The 23,334-nt window shown below is 43.1% G+C and overlaps 1 protein-coding gene across 1 annotated transcript; it reads left to right on the top strand.

The window, feature by feature from the left end:
* Window positions 1-243: 243 nt before the first annotated feature.
* On the top strand, window positions 244-21,354 carry LOC139154435 (kinesin-like protein KIF22). Its single transcript, XM_070729048.1, is given in 16 exon segments — window positions 244-328; window positions 2,406-2,610; window positions 6,091-6,134; window positions 6,137-6,217; window positions 6,348-6,473; window positions 6,476-6,495; window positions 12,277-12,717; window positions 12,804-12,957; window positions 13,397-13,471; window positions 13,682-13,784; window positions 13,981-14,152; window positions 15,915-16,026; window positions 16,489-16,565; window positions 18,292-18,495; window positions 19,740-19,799; window positions 21,184-21,354. Coding segments are annotated over 15 exon segments (1,917 nt in total). The 5' UTR covers window positions 244-328; window positions 2,406-2,413; the 3' UTR covers window positions 21,235-21,354.
* Window positions 21,355-23,334: the final 1,980 nt, after the last annotated feature.

The raw sequence follows: 23,334 nt of genomic DNA, 5'->3' as shown, positions 1-23,334 counted from the left end.
GCAATAATCAAAAAATCCCCGAATCTGTGAAAAAATTGTTGAACGTCAAGTAGAAGATGTTTATTAAGAATGAGTTTTCGTGACGTGCCTCCCACGCACTACGTATCATTCCCGTTTCGAATTATGGTGTTTTATTGCGCATGCGTATCTTCTCCAAACGGCTTTTTGTTCCAATACGCATGCGCAAATTTCCTTCCTGTACATACAGAAGGCGGATTGTAGTTTGTTTTCTCCCATTGGCCTGCTTTCCTTTACGGGGCGAGTTTAGCGCCAAATACAAACGGAGGTTGGAATTCGAGTTGTTGTGCACCATTTGGACTTGGTAAAGGTGAGTTCAGTATATGAATTGGACATCTAATTTTTTTTGAAACTGGCATTAGGCAGTAAATCTCATTTTAGATGCTAAGAAAGAAATCCAAATCCCATCAAAAGCCGCCTTGCAAAATAGGGCTTTGATCCGCCAGCAGAGGGGGTTTTGCTTCCAAAATGAAGTCAAGTCCTTAAATTTCATTTAAGCAACTTGATGCAAGATCACCCGTCGATTTATTTTCCTAAATGCATGTTTCTTTTTCCTTGATTGCTTATAATACCCATAGTATTTTATGGAAATTTATGATTGCTAAGTTCAGGAACGATTCCAATTATTTCCAAAAGGCGTGGGGTATTTTTCTACCAAACTAATAAAACGATACAGTATTGATGTTTAATTCTGACAGGATTAACACCTAGGAACAATGGAGTTTTATTTCTGTGATTCGTACTTTAAAGATGGTCGTGGGGAAGGGTTGGGTGCCTTAAAATAATCCCAAGAAAATACGTTTGGTGGGGGGAGGGCTATTTCGCTATTTCCCTTCCCCAGACAACAGGGAAGTGAAAAGGCAATCTGGTTTTAATATTTTAATTATCCAATAAATGTCAGGATAAATAATAATAGTTTCAGTTGCTTTCCGAAGTTACGTTTAGGGGTTAAACTTTAAAATCTGTTTAGGTTTTTTGTAAGGTAGGCTGAAGCTGCCATCCCTGATGATGATGGTAAGGGAGGGGGATGAGGAAAAGCTCTCTGAGAAAGTAGTTGAATGAACCAAGTTATGGAAACAAAGGGAAAAAATGTCACCTCACTCAAACAAAAGTAGTTCAGCCTGAGCACACGGGAAACCTTTCCCCAAGTTCCAACGACAGCTACCCAGAGCAAAGCAAGGACTGGGGGATAAAAGGTGTCCTGAAGTCTGCCCACTCTTTGAGTTGTCTTTGAACTCAGAGTTGGCAGTTGCTGTCCATTTGGCTAATGCCTGCCAAGCCTAGTTGCGGATGTGAGTAATGGTGGATGAGTGAGTGTTTGTGCATGTATCAAAGAGTAAAGAGACATACATTGCAACCAGTAAAGTTTGCTGTTACTGGGTTTCCATTTATTCTGAAGCAGAGGTTCCCCAAACCCTAATCTGAACTGACGCTGGGCTACACAAACAAGCAAAGCTCCATCTGTGGGATCCAGGCAGAATGTGAAACCATGCCACTCTGGTCCACGCAAAAATCTCTCCACGGAAATATGATACTTGGTGCCCAAAAGAAGCGGCATTGTTCTAGAGCGGTGATTTTCAACCTTTTTTGAGCCACGGCACATTTTTTACATTTTAAAATCCTGGGGCACACCACCAACCAAAATGACACCCTAAGACACTTTCCTCTCTTTTTCCATCCCTGTCTCCTCCCCACCCTTGTGTGTGTGTGTGTGTGTGTGTGTGTGTACACACTCTTGAACCATTTCCAGAAACAGGTGAGGACTGGGGTTTTTTTCTCTCTTATTCTTTAGGTGCTTTTTATCATATGCTTTAAATCAAGAGTCACTTCTCTCTCTCTTGTTTCTCTCTTTCCTCTCATTCTCTGTCTCAATCATTTTCTCATTTCTCTTTTTTCCTCCCCTTTTGCTCTCTCTCTCTCTCTTGCTTTCTCTCTCTCTCTTGCTTTCTCTCTCTCTTGCTTTTTCTCTCTCTCTCTCACTCTTTCTCTATCACTTTCTTCCTCTCTCTTGCTTTCTTTCTCTCTCTCTGTCTCTCTCTCAGCAAAAAGTTGCAAGACTGGAACCTGAGCTTCCTTTTTCGCGGCACACCTGACCATGTCTCGCGGCACACTAGTGTGCCACGGCACACTGGTTGAAAAACACTGTTCTAGAGAACCAGTTGTGCCACAGCCTTTAGTTGAAGGTGATTTGAGTGTGGCAGTTTTTCAGGGCTGGAAAATGAGTGAGTGAGTGACCATAAGCCAAACCTAGGAAGAAATGTGCGACACTTAAAAAATAATAACGATGCCATTGCCTTTTGTTGATCCTCTGAGTGACTATTGTAGTTTATACATTGGATAATACATTTGTTCAATCCTGTATCTCTCCCCACCCCATCCCCACGCAGAGGTATTCATGACAACTCATCAGCGATTAAGCAGGGTTGACATCCACCGCTCTGATAATGTCTCTGAGCAAGTACAGGTTTGTGTACGACTACGTCCAGGTGTGGGGACTGGACAAGGTAAGGAAGCTCCATGTGTGCGAGGTGTGGACTCTCACTCCTTGGAAATTCTCAACTGGAGAAATGAGATGGAGACAATGAAATACAAGTAAGTTGGATGGGGGATACAATACATTTGAATTAGTGTGTAATTTTCCACAGGGTTGAACTCTGCTACATGAGCAGTGAGAGATGCTTTTTCTTGTGGGACATACTGCTTTTTAAGATTAGTCTCTTTAAGTGCGATTAGTCTCTTTATGGCAGTGATGGTGAAACCTTTTTGATTTGTGTGCCCAAAGGGTGGGTATGCTAGCATGCATGCGCATGCCCACAGCCTTCCCTCCCCCACACGCACGCACACCTGCGCATGTGCATAATCCCCCCTGTCCCCGGGCATGCACCCAAGCCTCACTGAAGCCTGGGGAAAAAACAGGCAAACTGGAGTCTGTAGGGTGGCCTGCAAATGACATTAATAAATTAATTAATAAAACTAGAAGTTTGGGGAAACGGTTTGCCCATGGTGCTGTTTTTTGCAATCTGGAAGGTTCAGGGAAGCTTCCTGAAGCATCAGTGCGAAAAACAACACCATAGGCAAACTGAAAGTGTGTTTTCTGAACTTGTGGTTTGTCCCTTGGGCTCTTTTTTGCACTCTAGGGCAGTGTTTCCCAACCTTTTTTGAGCCGCGGCACATTATTCATATTTTCAAAATCCTGGGGAACACTGAACGGGGGGGTGGGGGGGTGGCTAAAGAAAAGTTTTGACCAAAAAAAAAATCTTCCTCCATTTCGCTCTATTTCTCCCTCACTCTTTCTCTCTCTTCCTTCCTTCCCTTCTTTCTCTCTCTCCATCCCTCTTTCTTTCTTCCTCTCTTTTTTGCTCTCTTTCTCTCTCCCTCCTTCCCTCCCTATATGTCTTTCTCTCTCCCTTGCTCTCTCTGCCTCTCTTGCTATCTCTCTTTCATTCTCTCTCTTTCTTTCTTTCTTTCTTTCTTTCTCTCTCTCTCTGTCTCTCTTTCTCTGTCTCTCTTTCTCTCTCTCTTGCTAGCTCTCTTTCTCTCTCTTTCTCTTTCTCTCTCTCTCTTTCTCTCTTGCTATGTCTCTCTTGCTCTGTCTCTCTTTCTCTCTCTTCCTTTCTTCTCTGCGGAGGCCGGCGAAGGTTTTTCTTATTTTAAATGTTCCGGGTGGCAGGGGGATGCGGAGCCCGCACGCACACACACCCGACATTCCAAATTCTGCCTCAGCTGTGAGAAGAACGCCTGCCCCGCCTGTCCTGCAGCCCTTTCGCTGACAGCCTGGGACAAAAGCGCTCCGTGAAGGGACTGCAAGAGGGGCCGGGCGGGCATTAGCAGCTGGATGAGGAGGACGAGAAGCCGCTGCAGCCACCCCCAATCCCCCCCCCTTCCCTGGGTGCCTTCCAAAGGCCCCTGGAAAAAGGCAGGAGGTAGCAACAAGGCGCGAGGACAAGCAGGCAGCTTGGCGGAGGGGAAGCGCTGAGGGGCTCTCCTCCTTCCCCACCCCCGCGCTTCTCTCCCGCCCTGGCTTTTGCTTCGCCCGCAGATTTCCCCGCAGTTCAAAAGGAGGCAAGAGGTGGCCTGGATGAAATTGCGGGGAAATCATGGGGCGAAGCGAAAGCCAGGGCGGGAGAGAAGCGCGGGGGTGGGGAAGGAGGAGAGCCCCTCAGCGCTTCCCCTCCGCCAAGCTGCCTGCTTGTCCTCGCGCCTCGTTGCTACCTCATGCTGCTCCCACCATGGCTGCGTGCGGTTCCGGTGCCCCTGGCTGAAGGTCGTCCTGTGGCTGGTCTTGGGCTTTACGGTGGCTTCCTGGTTCCCTCTCCTCCCTCCGCCTGTGTCTACCGCCAGCGCCTCATTCCTCGGAGCTGCCGCTTCCTTCCAGGCAGCCCAGCCACGCTGCCGTAGAAAGTGCAGAGGTTATTGCCGCCACCTCTGCCTCCACTCAGGGAGCCACCGTGGTTGAGCTGAGGGAGAGGAAAAGGCGCGGTGACCACGGTGGCTCCCTGAGTGGAGGCAGAAGCGGTGGCAATAACCTCTGTGCTTTCTACGGCAGCGTGGCTGGGCTGCCTGGAAGGAAGCGGCAGCTTCCAATTGAGGAACCCACGGCAACGGGCGACGGCTTGGTGGGAGGCGACGGCGGGAGACACAGGCGGTGGGAGGAGAGGGAACCAGGAAGCGACTGTGAAGCCCAAGACCATCCACAGGATGACACTCAGGCAGGGGCGACGGCAGCGCCCCGCCCAGCTTGAGCTTCTCGCGGCACACCTGGCCATGTCTCGCGGCACACCGGTTGGGAAACGCTGCTCTAGGGCTTCAAGAAGCTTCCCTGAACCATCCGGAGTGCCAAAAACCAGCACAACAGACAAACCGGAAGTCTGTTTTTCCGAATTTCTGGTTTGCCCATTGGGTTGTTTTTTGCACTCCGAAGCTTTAGTGAAGCTTTCCTAAAGCAGCTGGAGGGCGAAATGACCTTCCCCCAGGCTGAAAATCAGCTGGCCAATTCATGCATGCACACTGCAGCTGACATAGGGCAACATCTTGCATGCCTTCCAATATAGCTATGCATGTCGCCTGTGGCACATATGCCACCAGTTCGCCATCACACTATTATGGGGGAATGAACTGCTGAGATGCATTGTACGGACAAAAGTTAGTTTGATGTGTTGATTAAGATTCCAGGAGACACAGAGTTCCAGTTCTGCCTTAGAAATGAAATCTGGTTGGGTGACTTTGGGCCATTCCCTCTCACTCAACCCAGTCTCATGATTGTTGTGGGGAAAATAGAAGGAAAGTGTCCAGGTTCAAGGAGTATGCTTACTGCCTTGAGTTATTAAAAATAATAGTAATAAAAGCAAGGTATAAAAAATAAAATGTCAACAATCTGTTGTGGTTCAGAGGGAAAAGAGTCCAAGAGCCACATAAAAATAGATACATGGGAGAGAGATTTTTAAAAATATATCAGTGGGTATATGCAGGCAGGCAGTTGCCTTTCACTAAATTTCAGCAAGAATATCTAATTGCAGAAGCATATGGGAATTGTAAACAGGTTATACAGTGTTGCCTCGATTTTCGCGGGTTCGAACTTCGCGGAAAGTCTATACCACGGTTTTTCAAAAATATTAATTAAAAAATACTTTGCGGGTTTTTTCCCTATACCACGGTTTTTCCCGCCCAATGACATCATATGTCATCGCCAAACTTTTGTCTGCCTTTAATAAATTTTTTAAAAAATAAACTTTAATTAATAAACATGGTGAGTAATAATCTGAATGGTTGCTAAGGGAATGGAAAATTGCAATTTAGGGGTTTAAAGTGTTAAGGGAAGGCTTGTGATACTGTCCATAGCCAAAAATGGTGTATTTACTTCCGCATCTCTACTTTGCGGAAATTCAACTTTTGCGGGCGGTCTCAGAACGCATCCCCCACGAAAATCGAGGGAACACTGTATACTTCTGTATTAAAACAAACTTTATCTGGATTTGCTGATTTCCATTTTTCAAGATTGCTACAGAAAAAAATTCAGAGAAGCCAGTAAACCTCTGCCCTAATTTCCTTTCACATTCACACGTTCTTCACCAGGTTTGATGCATTTTACGGTGAGACAGCCACCCAACATGATGTCTACATGGATCGGTTCAGCCTATCTTACACCATCTGCTGAAGGGGCAGAATGCTAGCATATTGGCTTATGGACCAACTGGAGCAGGTGAATATAAGGCTGTGCTACAAAGAAACCAAGTGAACCCATAACAGTTGGGGTCATCTCGGGAAAATAAACTAGGCTAAAAGGAAATAGTGATGCTATGCCGTTCTCATCTTGTCTCCTGCCAAATCAGGCAAGACACACACCATGCTGGGAAATCCAGATCACCCAGGAGTAATCCCTCGAGCCCTTCGAGATGTCTTGCAGATGACAAGGGATGCTTCAGAAGATAAATGCAAATACACCATGTCTATGTCCTATCTGAAATCTATCAAGAAAAGGTAAAAATGTGTAGTATTGCACAACTGTTACAAAAGGGAAATTGAGACTGGTAAGTATAATGGTACCGAATGATAGAATTTTTCTGGAAGAGGGGTATTTAAAACATTATGGGAATAAAAAGCCAGATCTGTTGAAGAGAGCATGGCCAATGATCATGGCAAATGATGGATGCAATGTAGGCTTTCATTTCTTTTCATGCTAACTTAGGATTCATCACTCCTTTTAAAGGAAAAATGTGTTGAATATGAATACCCTACTAGTTTACTAGATGGTATAGGACATACTGGACAATTTTTTTAAATTTTGATTCAAGGTCATTTTGAACAAGTAGGGGGAACTGAAGCAAGTATTATTATTATTATTATTATTATTATTATTTATTAGATTTGTATGCTGCCCCTCTCCGTAGACTCGGGCGGCTCACAACAGTAATAACACAATATATAACAAATCTAATAATTAAAAGTCACTAAAACCCCTTATTAAAAAGAAAACACACACAAACATACACACAGTAACAGCATGAGTTAGCGCAGACAGAGTAGAGTTAAGCATTCAGATACAATTCTGATATTCCTTGCATTTCCATTATTTTTTGATACCTTTGCCTATCTCTCTCCCCCAAGAAGTAAACTTAGGACGTCTTCGTGACGTCAAAGCTCCACCCATGGGAATTCCCTATTGGGATTCCCCACCTCTTTTCCAGCCTCCAGATCAGCCGAAAATGCTGCCGCCGATCGCAAAAACGGCGCTCCGCTGAGCGGGGGCGCCCAGCTGTTACCTTCTGAAACCGCGGGCGCTTCTCGGCGGCCTCCGGAACCCAAACCCGAACTTACGGGTTCGGCGTTTGGGAGAACGCTGAGAAGCCCCCTGGCTGTTTTAGAAGGTGAAAGCCGGGCGGCGGCGCTTATCGGCGGTCACCCAAACCCGAAAAGTTCGGGTTCGGGAGAACGCCGAGAAGTCCCCCGGCTGTTTTAAAAGGTGACAGCCGGGCGGCAGCGCCCAACGGAGCGCCATTTTGCGATCTGCGGTGGGTTCGTAAGCCAAAAAAAGTTTGTAAGAAGGGGCAAAAAATTTCCGAACCCTGGGTTCATATCACGAGGTACCACTGTACATGGTTTTAAAAAGTATTCTGCTACACTGGTATTTTATTAAACAATATAATACTACACCATTTGGTTCAGAATACTTTTTTCCTTGTTTCCCCCCTCTAAAATCTAGGTGCGTCTTATACACCAGTGTGTCTTAAACACACAAAAAAATACTTTATTTATTTATTTAGCATATTGGTGCTTGTACATTAGCCAGGGAGTCCACAATGTCATTATAAAGTACTTTGGCTGCCTAAGATTACTAGATTGTTTAATTCACACTCACACACTGTCCAGAGTGAATCACATGGAGAAAACTAGTTCACACATACAATGGCTAATGTTGGTGTCATTCGGGCCTTTTTCCTCCACTGATTTTGCCTTGCACTTATTTGGGCAAAACCAGTGCCAGTTGATTTATTTCCACCGCATTAAGTGCCATTAGCTTCCAACCAGAGTTATTATTTACTGTACTTGCATTTTGCATGGTTTCAAACTGCTAGGTTGGCAGATACTGGGGCAAGTGACAGGAATTCATTCCATCTTGTGGTGCTAGGGCTTAAAATTGCTGGGGCACAAAAAGCTGAATATTTCTGATTGGCAAATCCAGCATCTTTAAGCTACTGAGCCACTGCATCCCTAGGGATGGGTATCTTCATGGAAGAGTATATGTGTGTCTTGGAGTTGAATGATATTTATCATGTTTAGAAACTGCCCATCTTCCTCAATATATTGAGGATAAATGGTTATATGCCTATAAAAAATGTCTGCAGGAAAACAGTCAACCTCAGAGAACCGTAAGGCTACAGATACTTCTTATCGGAAATCCCAGTTTGATCTTTTGAAGGAAGATTTTGAAGTTAAGCAAAGATCTTAATTAAAGTTAGACCATGTTGCTCAATCGAAGCAACTTTAAGCTGTGTGTGGACTTCCATTCCCAGAATTCCTCAGTTGATTGAGGAATTCTGGGAGTTGAAGTCCACACAGTTGACCACCAACACGCAAGTAGACCATAAAGACTACGGGGCCTACCTTGGCTTAGCTGATTGGTAGTGCAACATTGGATCAAGGTGGTACCATGGATATTGCCTCTCTGGACTTCAGCAAAGCCTTTGATACAGTTCCACATAAAGAGCTGATAGATAAATTAGTGAAGATTGGACTTAATCCCTGAATTTCAAGCTGGCTGAAGCATAGACATCAGAGAGTTATTGTTAATGGCGAGTATTCTGAGCAGAGACAGGTTACAAGCGGTGTGCCACAAGGGTCTGTTCTGGGTCCTATTCTTTTTAATATGTTTGGGAGTGACATAGGGGAAGGTTTGGTAGGGAAGGTTTGCCTATTTGCCGATGATTCTAAAGTGTGCAATAGGGTTGATATTGTAATATGGTAAATTATTTAGCTTTACAAGATAAATGGTCAAAGCAATGGAAACTTATTTATTATTTATTTATTTATTTTATTATTTGGATTTGTATGCCGCCCCTCTCCGAAAACTCGGGGCGGAAACATTAAACTGCAGTTTAATGTTTCCAAATGTAAAATAATGTACTTGGGGAAAAGAAATCCTCAATCTGAGTATTGCATTGGCAGTTCTGTGTTAGCAAAAACTTCAGAAGAGAAGGATTTAGGGGTAGTGATTTCTGACAGTCTCAAAATGGGTGAGCAGTGTGGTCGGGCGGTAGGAAAAGCAAGTAGGATGCTTGGCTGCATAGCTAGAGGTATAACAAGCAGGAAGAGGGAGATTGTGATCCTCTTATATAGAGCGCTGGTGAGACCACATTTGGAATCCTGTGTTCAGTTCTGGAGACCTCACCTACAAAAAGATATTGACAAAATTGAACAGGTCCAAAGACGGGCTACAAGGATGGTGGAAGGTCTTAAGCATAAAACGTATCAGGAAAGACTTAATGAACTCAATCTGTATAGTCTGGAGGACAGAAGGAAAAGGGGGGACATGATCGAAACATTTAAATATGTTAAAGGGTTAAATAAGGTCCAGGAGGGAAGTGTTTTTAATAGGAAAGTGAACACAAGAACAAGGGGACACAATCTGAAGTTAGTTGGGGGAAAGATCAAAAACAACATGAGAAAATATTATTTTACTGAAAGAGTAGTAGATCCTTGGAACAAACTTCCAGCAGACGTGGTTGGTAAATCCACAGTAACTGAATTTAAACATGCCTGGGATAAACACATATCCATCCTAAGATAAAATACAGGAAATAGTATAAGGGCAGACTAGATGGACCATGAGGTCTTCTTCTGCCGTCAGTCTTCTATGTTTCTATGTTTCTATCCCTTACCACCTCCCGCTATTCCATGGCTTCCTCAGAGACATCTGATGCCCCCCTGATATTGTCTCTGGCTGGAATTATTTCACTTCCAAAGATTGATGAAGAACTGAGGCATGGCTATTTGGAAGGAGCAGATGGCGAGGGAGCACTTGCAGAGGAGAAAGGAAAAAAGCTTAAGGACTAGAGCAGGACTGTCAAACTCCCAGCCCACAGGCTGGATGCGTCATGTGCTGGCCTTGCCATGCTCAGTTTAGCAAAAGTGGGGAAAGTCCCGATAATATCAAGTGATGCTTCTGTGACAACGCAATCTTTAAACCCCTGAACTAGAGGAAGGCAAAAGAAAGCTAATGGCTACAGAAAGTGAAAGAGGTGAAATCATAAGAAAGATAAGACATGTAGGGGATTGACCTGGTTGGTTGAGCCGGAGGGCGGCGTCAGTTTATGCTCTTATGCTCCATAAGAGATAGAAACATAGAAACATAGAAGTCTGACGGCAGAAAAAGACCTCATGGTCCATCTAGTCTGCCCTTATACTATTTTCTGTATTTTATCTTAGGATGGATATATGTTTATCCCAGGCATGTTTAAATTCAGTTACTGTGGATTTATCTACCACGTCTGCTGGAAGTTTGTTCCAAGGATCTACTACTCTTTCAGTAAAATAATATTTTCTCATGTTGCTTTTGATCTTTCCCCCAACTAACTTCAGATTGTGTCCCCTTGTTCTTGTGTTCACTTTCCTATTAAAAACACTTCCCTCCTGGACCTTATTTAACCCTTTAACATATTTAAATGTTTCGATCATGTCCCCCCTTTTCCTTCTGTCCTCCAGACTATACAGATTGAGTTCATGAAGTCTTTCCTGATACGTTTTATGCTTAAGACCTTCCACCATTCTTGTAGCTCGTCTTTGGACCCGTTCAATTTTGTCAATATCTTTTTGTAGGTGAGGTCTCCAGAACTGAACACAGTATTCCAAATGTGGTCTCACCAGCATTCTATATAGCGGGATCATAATCTCCCTAATCTAAGACCAGCTCTCTCTTGAAATCTGTTAACTCTTTATCTGGTGCCAATTTGCCTTGACCATTACTAGATCAGATTCCTGTGAATAGGCAGCAGGAAATAAACTCATAATACTTTTGAATTCTCTCATGGCTCCTGATTTCCTACGTCTGACACATGTGAAGAAAAGACTGGAGAGAATAAGATGTGTTGGTAATGACCTATAAAGCCCTACATGGCATCGGAACAGAATACTTCCAAGACCGTCTGCTGCTGCACGAATCCCAGCGGCCAATAAGGTCCCACAGAGTTGGCCTTCTCCGGGTCCCGTCGACTAAACAATGTCTTCTAGCGGGCCCCAGGGGAAGAGCCTTCTCGGTGGCCGCCCCGGCCCTCTGGAATCAACTCTCCCCAGAGATCAGAACTGCCCCCACCCTCCTTGTCTTTCGTAAATTGCTTAAAACCCACATATCGCCAGGCATGGGGAAATTGAGACATCTCTTCCCCAGGCTTATATAGTTTTATGTATGGTATGCTAGTGTTGTATGGTTTTTAAATGTGAGGTTTTTTATATGTTTTCTTTTAAATATTAGATTTGTCACATTGTACATTGTTTTATTATTGTTGTGAGCCGCCCCGAGTCTGCAGAGAAGGGTGACATACAAATCTTATTATTATGTGAAGAATTTGTAGTTCTCCAGATTTTACTATGTTCCAGCGATCATCAGCCCAGCTCTAATGGCTAGTGCTGAAGGATGACCGTTCTCATGGCAACAACAGAAATCTAACAGCATTAAGGATCAGACCCCCTCTTATATGTGAAGCAGAATAGGCAGGGAAAAAGCTCATTTTAACCGAGGACTGAAATGAGTGTTTTAAGAAAAAAATGAGAAACCAATGCAAAAACGGATTCTTCCCAGTTCAGACCAGTTCTATAGAACCTTTAATAACTTCGCGGCCTGGGTTGCTGGAATCGGCAGTGACCCAGACCTGCCATGCCCCTGAGCCAGTTCTCTTGACAGCGCCATCTTGTTTTTGACATCTGCACATGCTCAGCTCTTTTTTTAATGCTCTGCATGCGCAGAGGCTCATTTCCGGGAAGTGGCGTGTGCATGCAAAATGTGCACCATCGTCACGATGCGAACCAATGGGGAAGATAAGTAGAACCCACCCACGAAGCAATGTAGAAACGATTCAGGACCCTGACATTTGAGAAACAAAGATTTGAAAAAGTTTTTTAAAAAACAACTTTAAAATCAGTGGCCAGATTACTCACCTTGGAAAAATGTTCTTGCTGGGATGCATCAGCTTATCTGGGGGAAAGATAAACTCTGGTTGGGGGGGGGGTAATTCCACATCCACCATCCTTTTTTCCTCCATTCTTCAGGTTTTGGACCTCCTTCAGCCCTCCCTCCACGACCTGCCCATCCGAGAGGATCGTAACCACAACATTTTGGTGCCAGGCTTGACTCAGAAAGAGATTGCTAATTTTGCAGAGTTCGAAAGCCACTTTCTCCCCGCGAGCAGAAATCGAACGGTGGCATCGACTCAGCTGAACCAGCGCTCCAGCCGCAGCCATACCGTGTTGCTGATTCTGGTGAACCGGATCCGTGATTGGCCCACCTATTCTCACCAGACTGCAAAGTTGTGCCTCATTGACTTAGCAGGCTCCGAGGACAATCGGCGAACGGGCAACAAAGGCCTACGCCTGAAAGAAAGCGGAGCCATCAACAGCTCCCTCTTTGTGCTTAGCAAGGTGGTCGATGCCCTAAATCAGGGTTTACCTCGAGTTCCCTATAGAGACAGCAAGCTGACCCGTCTGCTGCAGGTAATTGGGGTTTTCTTCTTCTTCTTCTTTTTTCCTGGGATGGGAAAGAGTTGGCATCTATTCCCTGGAATCTCTGTTCCCTCTAGGACTCTCTGGGAGGCAGTGCCCACAGCTTGATTATTGCCAACATCGCTCCAGAAAAGAAGTATTATTTTGATACTCTCACAAGCCTCAACTTTGCTGCAAAGTCCAAACAAATTGTGAATAAACCCTTTACCCAGCAAGCCCTACCACACACTGGTAAGTCAGGAATTATGAAATCTGGGCTTTTGGGGGGAAAGCATTGGGAACTCTGAAAGTTTGATTATTTGGGAGGCACCAAGCAACAAAAGGCTGCCTTGTAACCTTTAGCACTTGAATCTTCCATGATTAAATTAAATGAGAAAATATTGGTGTTAACTGCTCTACCCAAAGGATAGGCAAGTGGTGATAATGTAGTGTACCTCTTCAACGTGGTATCTACATTTTAGAACATTTTCCCAAGGTCTGGACCAGGGGTTCCCCAAAAGACTTGTGGATTTCAACTCCCAGAATTCTCCAGCTACAATCCATATATTTCCAAGTTGAGAAAAAGTTGGGTTTACACAAGCTTTTAACAGATGTAGTAAAGAAGAAGAAGAGCATGTTTCAAAATGTTCAGGGACCCAAAAAAAGTTAATCAAATTTAAACTTTATATAGGTGGGAAACCAGCAAAGTCTGGGGAAACGGAAACTCTAATGAGCAACGGGCCAAAAGCAGGAAAATGTCTCCCAGGTGAGTTCAGGAAAAGGGGGGAGGGCTGACTTCATTTTGGGTGAGATCTTTCCTCAGTCTTGGCATTAATGCTCTAGAGTACCATTTCTCAGTCGGAATTGAGAGGTGCCATTGTAATTTTCAACACCCATTAAACGAATGGTTGTATGTTGAAAACCATTGACAAACCATGACTGTTGGACAAAGACAGCTAATTTTCCTCTTCCACAGGTGGCAAGAGGCCTTGTTCGGGCTTCGATGATGCAGCCTCTGAGGCCAAGAGACCTTGCCTACCAGAAGAACAGACCGGCACATCTCAAGGGAAGTCAATCATGTGAGTCGCCAGTTATTGGGTAGATTTTGGAGCAGTCCGGTTCTTTCATGCCAAAAAACAACCCCCCTCCTTGAAATGCTGAATCGAGGAGGGATTGTTTGCTCTGGCTAAGGTGTTGGAAGAGCGAAATAGCACCTGGCACAGAATTGCGTTTTTTTGTTTGAGATTATTTTTATTTTATTCTTTTTGGTGCCAGCTCATTGTTGCCTCTTGAGAATCTCGACCCTGTTGTGGCTGAACGACTGCTACGTTTAGAGGCCCTAGAGAAAGAAATGGCTGGGAACTGTGCAGCACCTCTCCTTAACACGCCACGCAGGGAACGGCTGAATATTCTGAAACTCCTGGATGAGACACGCTGTGAGCTCAAGGTCTGTCTTTTGTGATTCCGTTTTGATGTGCATAAGTGAAAGGGTACCTTGGTACTCAACTGCTTTAAAAGTCATTGAATTTGGTATTCAGTGCACAAGCTAGAACTTGTCAGTATAATTGGTTTGTGACTCTACATTATTCTTTAAGGAGGAAAAACTGGTACTCATTGTTTTTGGTACCCATCGTGCCTCCCGGAACCAGTTAATGATGACTACCAAGATAATAATAGGAATGCAATATGTAGTTGGATGCTCTGATTAATTGGTTAAATTAATTTTGGTTGATTAAAAAACTGTCTTTAATCAAACTGGTGGGTTTTATCTATTTTTTAAAGTAAATTTCTGCCATGCTGAAAATTGAGCAGAGTTTAACACCACCTTTAAACTGATTTATTTCCTGCACTTATTTCCTGTTTTATACAGATTGGAATATTTGTGCTGAGTTGAAGCTTTTTAAAAGTAATGTACAGTAATCCCTCATTTTTTGCGGGGGATGCGTTCCAAGACCACCCGTGAAAAACGAATTTCCGTGAAGTAGTGGAAAGATATGTTTTATGTATTTAATGAGTATTTGGACTTTTAAAACCCATCCTTTGCATTAAACAGTCATTCTATAATGTTTCTCAGCTGGAACTACATATGATATCCTACCAGTTTCTTTAAAGGAGTACTGTAGAAGAATTTTATGAATTTTTAATGGATTTAAGCCTCCTTTGAAAATCCATGACGTAGCAAATCCGCAAAAGATGAACCGCGAAGTAGCAAGGGATTACTGTATATTGACTTCAAAGCCTGTATGCGAATCACAAATGGATTCATTTGATGAAAATATATGAAACCCTAAAGCATCCCGTCTGATGGTTGCTCTTTTCTCCCTTTTGTCATCCTCACTTCTTTTTGCCAGCCACAAAGGAAGTTGGCTACAAAGATTTTCCTTTGAGAAAGACAGAATGTAAAGGTTTCGGTCCCAAAAGCCTAATGCCATGGTGGCGAACCTACGACACAGGTGGCGCGCAGGGCACTCTCTCTCTGCAGGCACGTGATCTGTCGCCTGCTAGCTGATTTTCGGGTCTCTGCCACGCATACACGGAAGATGCATATGCATGCAGGGAGGTCACGCACACAGGTGTGAGGGAGCAGGGGCCATTGCACCCACATGTGTGGAAGGGTGGGAGGGAGCACAGGGGTTTGTGTGTACATGCGGATGGTGTCACGTGCACATTGCATTATATGGAGCAGGCACACTTTCAGCACACAATGACAAAAAGGTTGGAATGGCAAATGTTGGACTTCAAAGTGGTAAAAAAATTAACACTGAATAATATTCTGGTTTCTGCTGTGTTGAATCCTGTCCAGTTCACACGTTCAGAAGAAATAACGATATGGCACTATTCATATTCCAAATAAGCAATAAAGGAGAGAAGCACTTAGAAGCAAAAGGTTGATAAGAGTGGAAACTTGGAGGAAGAGTGAAGCGGAGGCCAATGAACCAGAGATGCATGGGGCCCAGTTCCATTTTAATGGAGTGGGAAACAGAAAATAAAAAAGAGAAGTATTAAAATAGATTAGGAAACCCTGAAGAGATAGGCAGGTGCTGTTAAATAAATTCTATGCCACATGTTTTGAATGGAGAGAGGTTCATAACTGTAGATAAGTTGATTGACTGCCATAAGATCATGCTTGAACTATTAGTCCAATAATAGTTTTTTCTTTTCCGCACCTATGCTTAAATTTGCACTTATTTTGCCTGTGCTTCTTGCAGAGAGTTCAAGAAAAGCAAATAGCTTTGGAATCCCAGACTCTGAAGAAATGTACCCTTTTCCCCCGAACATCAAAGCCCAGAAAACAGGCCACAGTGCTGCCTCTCCAACAAGGTGAGAATGTTGGGAAGGTTTTTGAAGTCAGGCCTTCCTTTTTCTCCTGTGTAAGTCGGTGTCCAGCAAACCTGGGAAATCAGGGAATTATCAGGGAAATCGGCAGTTCAGGAATTATCAAGGAATTATCAAGGAATTTGTGGGGGGGAAATGGAATAAATCAGAGAAGAAAAACCAACTGTATTAAAATGTTTAAAAGTTGGGGGGGGGGAATCATTTAAAAAAAAACAGATCGCACTGCCTGGCAGAATCAAGCAAAAATTAGCATAACTGTGGCAACAACTTGCTTCCTCAGCTACCGATATTTTTCCATGGCTTAGCTGTTTGGTATGACGTCATCTACGACCTCACCATAACTAGATGGCAAGTTACAGGGAAATGTCAGGGAAATGTCAGGGAATTTCAAAATGCTTTCCCCCTGGACACCCTGTGTGCTGCAATTTGCTTTCTTTTCCTCTCCAGTGCAGGCACCTGTCAACAGTCAGGAAGAAGGGGAGAGTGTTATTAAGAAACAGAAAACCAGAGGTCGAAAGAAGAAGGTGGGCAAATAGGTTTTGGCTTAGTTTTGGTGAAGGACAGGAAGAGTAGCAGAATTTTTTCTCCAGCCAATTTGCTAAAGGTAGCACAGTTTTTAAGATAACTTATAAACATACCAGAACAGAGGTATCTCTTGGGAAGAAGTCTTTTCAACCTGTCAATTGGAAGCCCATTGTTGGAGCTGGAAGTTGGCTGGCTCGAATAAAGAGGCAGGGGACAGCTTTGCATAAAAATAGCTGTTTATTCAAACCAATTCAGCTCAAACTGCTTCCCTATTTATAGGGAGGCTGCCAGGGAAAGAACTCCCTTGTCCAAGTCTCCCGTGCGCCAGCTGTTTAAGTTCAACCAATCAGATAGCAGCCAGTGCAATTGTAAGTCAAGGACTTGACACCTACATTCTCCATAGATGAGAGGACAGATGGGGAACTCATCAAATTTGCAGACAACCCGAAGCTGGCAGGATTAGCCAACACTCCAGAAGATAGGCTTAAGATACAGAAGGATCTTGATAGACTTCAGCACTGGATACTATCTAACAAAATTAAATTCAATGGTGAAAAAGTAAGGTTCTATATTTAGACAAGCAAAATAAAGCGCACAGGTACAACGTACCTGGCTCAAAGGTAGTAACTGTGAGAGGGATCTTGGCGTCCTAGTGGACAATCACTTAAATATGAGCTAGCAATGCTGCAACTGCCAAAAAATCCCAACACACTTCTAGGCTACATTAATAGAGGGATAGAATCAAGATGACACGAAGTGTTAATACAGTACCACTTTTAAATGCCTTGGTAAGCTCACACTTGGAATACTGCACCTAGTTTTGGATGCCATCATGTAAAAGAGGTTGAGACTCCAGAAAAGAGTGCAGAAAAGAGCAACAAAGTTGATTAGGGCAATGAGAAAACACCCGTGAGAAATAGCCTTGTCTAGAGAGACTTATCAAACCTAGTAGTGTTTCTGGTTCTTGTCATAGCCTCAATATACAGGGAATCAATCACCAGACATTAGAATTAAGGGTTGGTCAGTAACTCGCCAACCATTGATGGTTAATAGATACCTAACAGTTATGAGGAAAAGTCAGTTTGAGAGGAGTGGGAGTGTGTTAGCAAGATAGAAGCTTTGAATGTATCCTAGCTGGGGCAAACTTGAAATCTTTTTCACAATATGCTTTATCGCAGCTGCTACATGAACAAAACTGATATGTTTTTTTTAAATTAGGACAATAACTCTTGAGGATAGTTAACAGTGGACAGATGGGGAGGTAAACAGGTCTGCTAATTATGAATATTTAGGCTTATGTCATCTATTATCCCTGCATTGGTAATAGGTATGCATAATTTACCTATTCACCTTGACTATCTTTTCTCCTTTCCTGAAATGTATAAATGCATCCTTTTGTCTGTGGGGGTCACTTTGTCAGGTGTTTTCCAAGCCCTCCCATTATTTTCTGGAGGGAATTACTCTACTGCAGACTGAAGCAACAATTTCTTTGTAAGCCTTGATTCTTGGTTTTGAGGTCCTGCGTTTGATTCCAGGATGTATTCTTATGTAGGCAAATTGATGGGACCAGCGGATAATCGGTCCTTTGTGGGGAAGCTCTGAGCAGATTTCATAGCTTGGACAATCATTTATTTGCCAATATTTCTTGTCAATTTTTATAGGAGGTGTGGGTTGGTTTTAAAAGGCAGCTGCATTGCTTACTCTCTTTCCATGTTTGTTCTTCAGAATCAAGACCTCGACTCCGAAAACAAGGCTCCCTCTGACTGGGAAGCGGAGATCCAACCTGATCAGCTAGCTCATAGCAAGGCTGAAATGCTGTCCCTCCTGAACTCAGGTTCTGTGAAAGATCTTATGGGCTTACACCTCATTGGCAAGAAGAAAGCAGAGCTCATTGTGAACTGGAGAGAAAATTATGGATCTTTTCAGAAGGTTGGTAGTGTCAGATGGCAGAATTTATTTGGGACATATGGCTGACCCACTAATTTCTAACCCGAGACAAACAACTTATCTTCTGAGCTCCATGCTTTTTTTTAATAATAACAATCCAATTCCATTAATCGTGTGTTTAAGCCTTTGTGTACCAGGTTTATTTGGGGCATGGAACTCAAAGATGACATCTGCTTAAGTATGGGGTGCCCAAGAGGGCTATTATTTGTAGTTAGGCTGATGTTCAAAATTTAGACAATCCAGATTCAAAATCCTCATGGTATTGTGGCCCCAGTAACATGCCCCAATAATAACAATACTGCTGTTGGCCTCTTTTAAATATTTGCAATCTTTCTTTGCAAATCTGGGTATTTTGTAATCCTTCCCAATTCCTCCTCCCTCCTCGCCTTTGAAGACCATGAAGGACATGAAATTGTTGCAGTGAAGATAGGTATGTTAACCTCTAGTTGTACCATATTTTTGCACTATAAAATGCACCTGACCATAAGACAAACTCCTATTTTCAGCATCTGCGTGTCCTGTTTTTGGAGGTCAAAAACACGATACGCAGAGGCTGAAAATGGGACATGCAGAGGTCAAAAACAGCCAAAAGGTTGAGGCCTGCAGATGGGTGGGGCTTTGGCCATATTCGTCCCATTTCCACCTACTTTTGGGAGACAAAAAAGTGCATATTATGGAGTGAAAAATATGGTAATTTATATCCTTTTATTTATCTTGCACTGCAACAAGCAGATACAATATTCTACCACAACTTGATTTTATTTTGGAGGCACTATACAGGTGGTCCTCAGCTTACAACATTCTTTTAGTGACTGTTTGAAGTTGTAATGGCCTTTTAAAAATGACTTATCACAGGTTTTCACATTTGCAACAGTTATAGCATCCCTATGGTCATGTGACCAAAATTCACATGCTTGGCAACTGACATTTATTGATAATTGCAGTGTCTTTGTTATCACCATTTATAAATTTCCCAGCAGACTTCCAAGAAACCAAGTCAATGGGGGAAACTGGACTCACTTAACAACTTCATGATTCTCTCAACAAAACTGTAGTGATTTGCTTAACAACTCTGGCAAAAAGTGTTGTAAAATAAGGATAGCCTCCCTTGGCGCTGGAAATGTTGGGCTGTCTGTATTAGGGAGAGTTCTGAGGATTATATTTAATATTTTTGCCCTAAATGATGGGCTATACCTTACGGTATCAGTTTTTTCTTCTTTTTATAGGTACAGGATCTTGAGAAAATACATGGTATTACAGCTAAACAAATGAACACTTTTATTAAGGTATGCATTTAGTCAAGTTTCTATTTGGTACAGATAAAGTTTATCTAAATTATGTAATATAAATTGAATCAAAATTCCAATTGTGGCTGATGGCAGGGAGTGATGGAAGTTGTAATTCAACATCTGGAAATTCACCTTTATTTAACCCCTCACCTCTAAAAATAGGATATAACATGAATATTCTGTTTGATTATAGAATCCCAGTACTTAATCCAGCATCTACATTTATGAATTAAACAAATCTCTGTTAGCACAAAGATAAATAAGGATATTCAGTGGTGACAAATAACTACAGAGAAGTATATAGTTTCGTACTCTAAGTCAGAAAAGTTGCTAGCTTCATAATTTATAAAAATAATAATTTTACTTTTTTAATGAGAGGTGATTGAAGGCTAATTGTTCTGGAAAGATTGCATTGTTTCCTTTCTGCTATAAATCAGAGTTTGCTTCGCTTACCAGCAGCAGATGAAAGGTGATTTACTCTTACTCAACCTTCCTAGATAGAATTCCTTGCCACATACAGTGACTAGCTTAATAATTAAACATATTCTTTATTAAGACATCGTTTCTGAGTGCTGTATTAATGGCTGAATTTGCAAGTTCTAATAAGGCACAATTCCCCGTTTAGCATTTGATGGATTATAAAACCATTATGCACTGAGTTACAGAATATATTTCATTCCTCTTGATTGCTCACATTAGTAAACTAGAAATCTAACCTTAGAATTTTCATGTAGCAACTCACATGAAAAGGGGAATAAAAGATAAAAACAAAATAAAAGGGAACAGGGCACAAAAAGAGACAGCTGTGTGCCTAGAATTGGTCATGTTTAGAGCAGAAATTAATTAAATCTGTCACTAATTTGATCCACATTAATTGGTGGATTTATTCTCAAATTAGAAGCATCTGGATCCAAACTACAATTGGAAAGCTTCCATCGGAAACAAAATTAGCTTGTTTCTAATAGGTTAAGGGAGAATTGTTTTTTTTAAATCTGCCCTTACTTTATGCACATATCAAAATATAATATACAAATACAAATGAAAACAATGGAGAAGTGTGGGGGAAAGAAATGTAGGATAAAGGAGAAAAACGTTTTAGTTTCTGACTCTCTTTAATGCAATAGAATATTACAGTCTCAATGTTTACTTTTGCATAATTAATAGCCATTTCTATAACAACAAATTTGTCTAATCAGCAAAACCCAAAGTAAAATTTTATTTATTTCTTTTATTTCAAGCCCAAATCCTTTTGGATTGCTAAAGGAAGTTTCGGTCATAGACATAGCCAGGCAATGCCTACTGATGGAACAGTTTAGAAAGTAACTAAATTGTTTATTTGTGATCAATAAAGGCTTAACATTGCTCTTTTCTAATTATCCAGGCAAATATCTTCAAATTTCAGAAATCTTCAGAGACTGAACTGGCACTGTGAAACAGCATCCCCCCCCCCAAGCCTTTTTTTCATTTTTAATATTGTTCATGTGTTCATTTTTATTTAACCATTTAACCAAGTATTAAAAATGTTTAAATAAAAAGTAAAATTTATATAAAATGTTTATATAAAATGTTTAAATCTCGATCAGTATTTTTAATGATTACATTGCTCATCCTTGGCCTTTCATTGTGAACAATCCAGCATTCACAACTTTCAAAGCATCAATGTGCTATATAAAGAAGATGGTAATATTTGAAAGGAGAATGATTAATTTTAAAATTTTAGACAATACTTTCTCAGACCATTTTCTTTTTCTTCAGTTTCCTTGGTCTTTGTCAAAAATTAGTTATTTGGAATATTATATCTACCCTCCGCGGCTCCAGCTTTCAATTAGGAAAGAAGGGTGACGCGGAGGAACGATGCCAGTGCCGAGGAGGCGCGTTTAAGGCAAATTAAAGGGTTTTTTAAAAAATAAATAGCTTTCCTACCTGCTGGCTGGTGCTTTTGCTTGAGCCAGGGAGAGGAAGCACCAGCCTCACCCCTCCCACGGCTCCGATGGCATGTTCTGTCTGGGTCCCCCCAGACGCCAACACCAACCAAAAAGAGTATCCAGAAACACTGGTAAAAAGCAAAGGCAGTTTATATAATTCAAAGCAAACACAGGTAACAAAAACTGTTCTTACAGACAGGAACACTATGAAGCTTCACAGAGGTTTCACGAAGGCCAGGCAATAAAACAGGATTCTTGCTGGCAAAAACAACGCTGGGGATAATAAAACCCACGCCTCCCCCAAGTCTTCCAGACTTCTAGGCCACAAGCCAAAATCAGAGACGCCGAGAATCGAAGCAAGGTCACAGGACTCCCAATTGATAACTCTCCACAAGACTGTAAGGGCGGGCCTGCCTTTTCAACCCTGCTAAGGAGAACCACACCCAAACCCAGCTGTTGCCAATTCAGGGATGGAAATACCTTTCTCATTGGCCCCGTCTTTGAACTGCACGTCGCTGCCTCATGTCTATTATAGCCTGTGCGTCTTCATCCAATGAATCCAGGCTACTAGCTGGGGAGAGCCCCCCCCCGGGGGGTCTCAGACTGCTCTCCCTCCTCCTCTTCCTGACGTTCCTCTCCCCCGTCTGCCTGGTCCTCCCCCTCCTGTTCACTGTGCTCCTCCTCTGGGCATGGGTCCGGCAGCAATCCAGCCGGTCCCTGAGGAGCCTCAGGCTGAATCACAACAGAAAGGGGAAAACCCAGTGAGGTCGGGGGGGGGAGGGAGAAGACAAGCAGGAATCCACCACACACCCCACCGGCTTCCCAGGAGCGTTTGGCTGGCGCCTTGGCTTGAGCCAGGGAGAGGAGGCATCAGCCCCACCCCTCCCACAGCTCCGACAGCGTGCGAGAGGGGGGAAAAGCCGGTGAGGTGGGGGGATGGAGTGGCGAGAAGACAGAAGCAGGAATCCACCGTGCACACACAAACCCGACCTCACCGGCTTCCCATCGCTATTTTCCCCTCGGAGCGGTTAGCTGGTGCCTTTGCTTGAGCCAGGTAGAGGAGGCACCAGCCCCACCCCGACCTCAGCGGCAACTATTTGGGCATTGGATCTTCAAGCCTGCCTCGTTTAGTGATGTGGGAAACTGGGAGGTGGGGAGTGTTGTATGAAAGGACTTTCTGGGTTCAGTTTCAAGTGGGGAAAAAGCCACATGGAGACTGCTTGCAAAGATGGCTTAATTGTAGACGAAAGGACCACATGTTTTGAGGTCCCTGGGGAAAAGGGATCGCACGTCTGGAAGATGATGGAGAAAGAAGGTTGCTGGCTTTTTTCATACCCTCTGTTGGGCCCCAGCTCAATTTCCTGTTCCTATATAAGGAATGTATGAGATGAATGGGAATACTGTATGAATTATTGCGGTGGGTGGGATGGTATATATGAGATGAATGGGAATATTACAAATGGTAAATTTGGCCTACCTGGCGATGGAGAGGCAGGAGGGAAGAGAGCACCCATCTCTCGGGTGGCAGAGGGCCAGAATATTCCGGCCTTGCTGGGGAGAGGCAGATATGGTGGGAGCCACGGGACTAGTCATTCTGGAGGAAGAAG

This window comes from Erythrolamprus reginae, chromosome Z, assembly GCF_031021105.1.
Source record: "Erythrolamprus reginae isolate rEryReg1 chromosome Z, rEryReg1.hap1, whole genome shotgun sequence".
In the NCBI taxonomy this organism is placed as follows: domain Eukaryota; kingdom Metazoa; phylum Chordata; class Lepidosauria; order Squamata; family Dipsadidae; genus Erythrolamprus; species Erythrolamprus reginae.
Note: the sequence above shows the minus strand (reverse complement) of the source record. Positions and strands in the feature narration are given on the sequence as shown.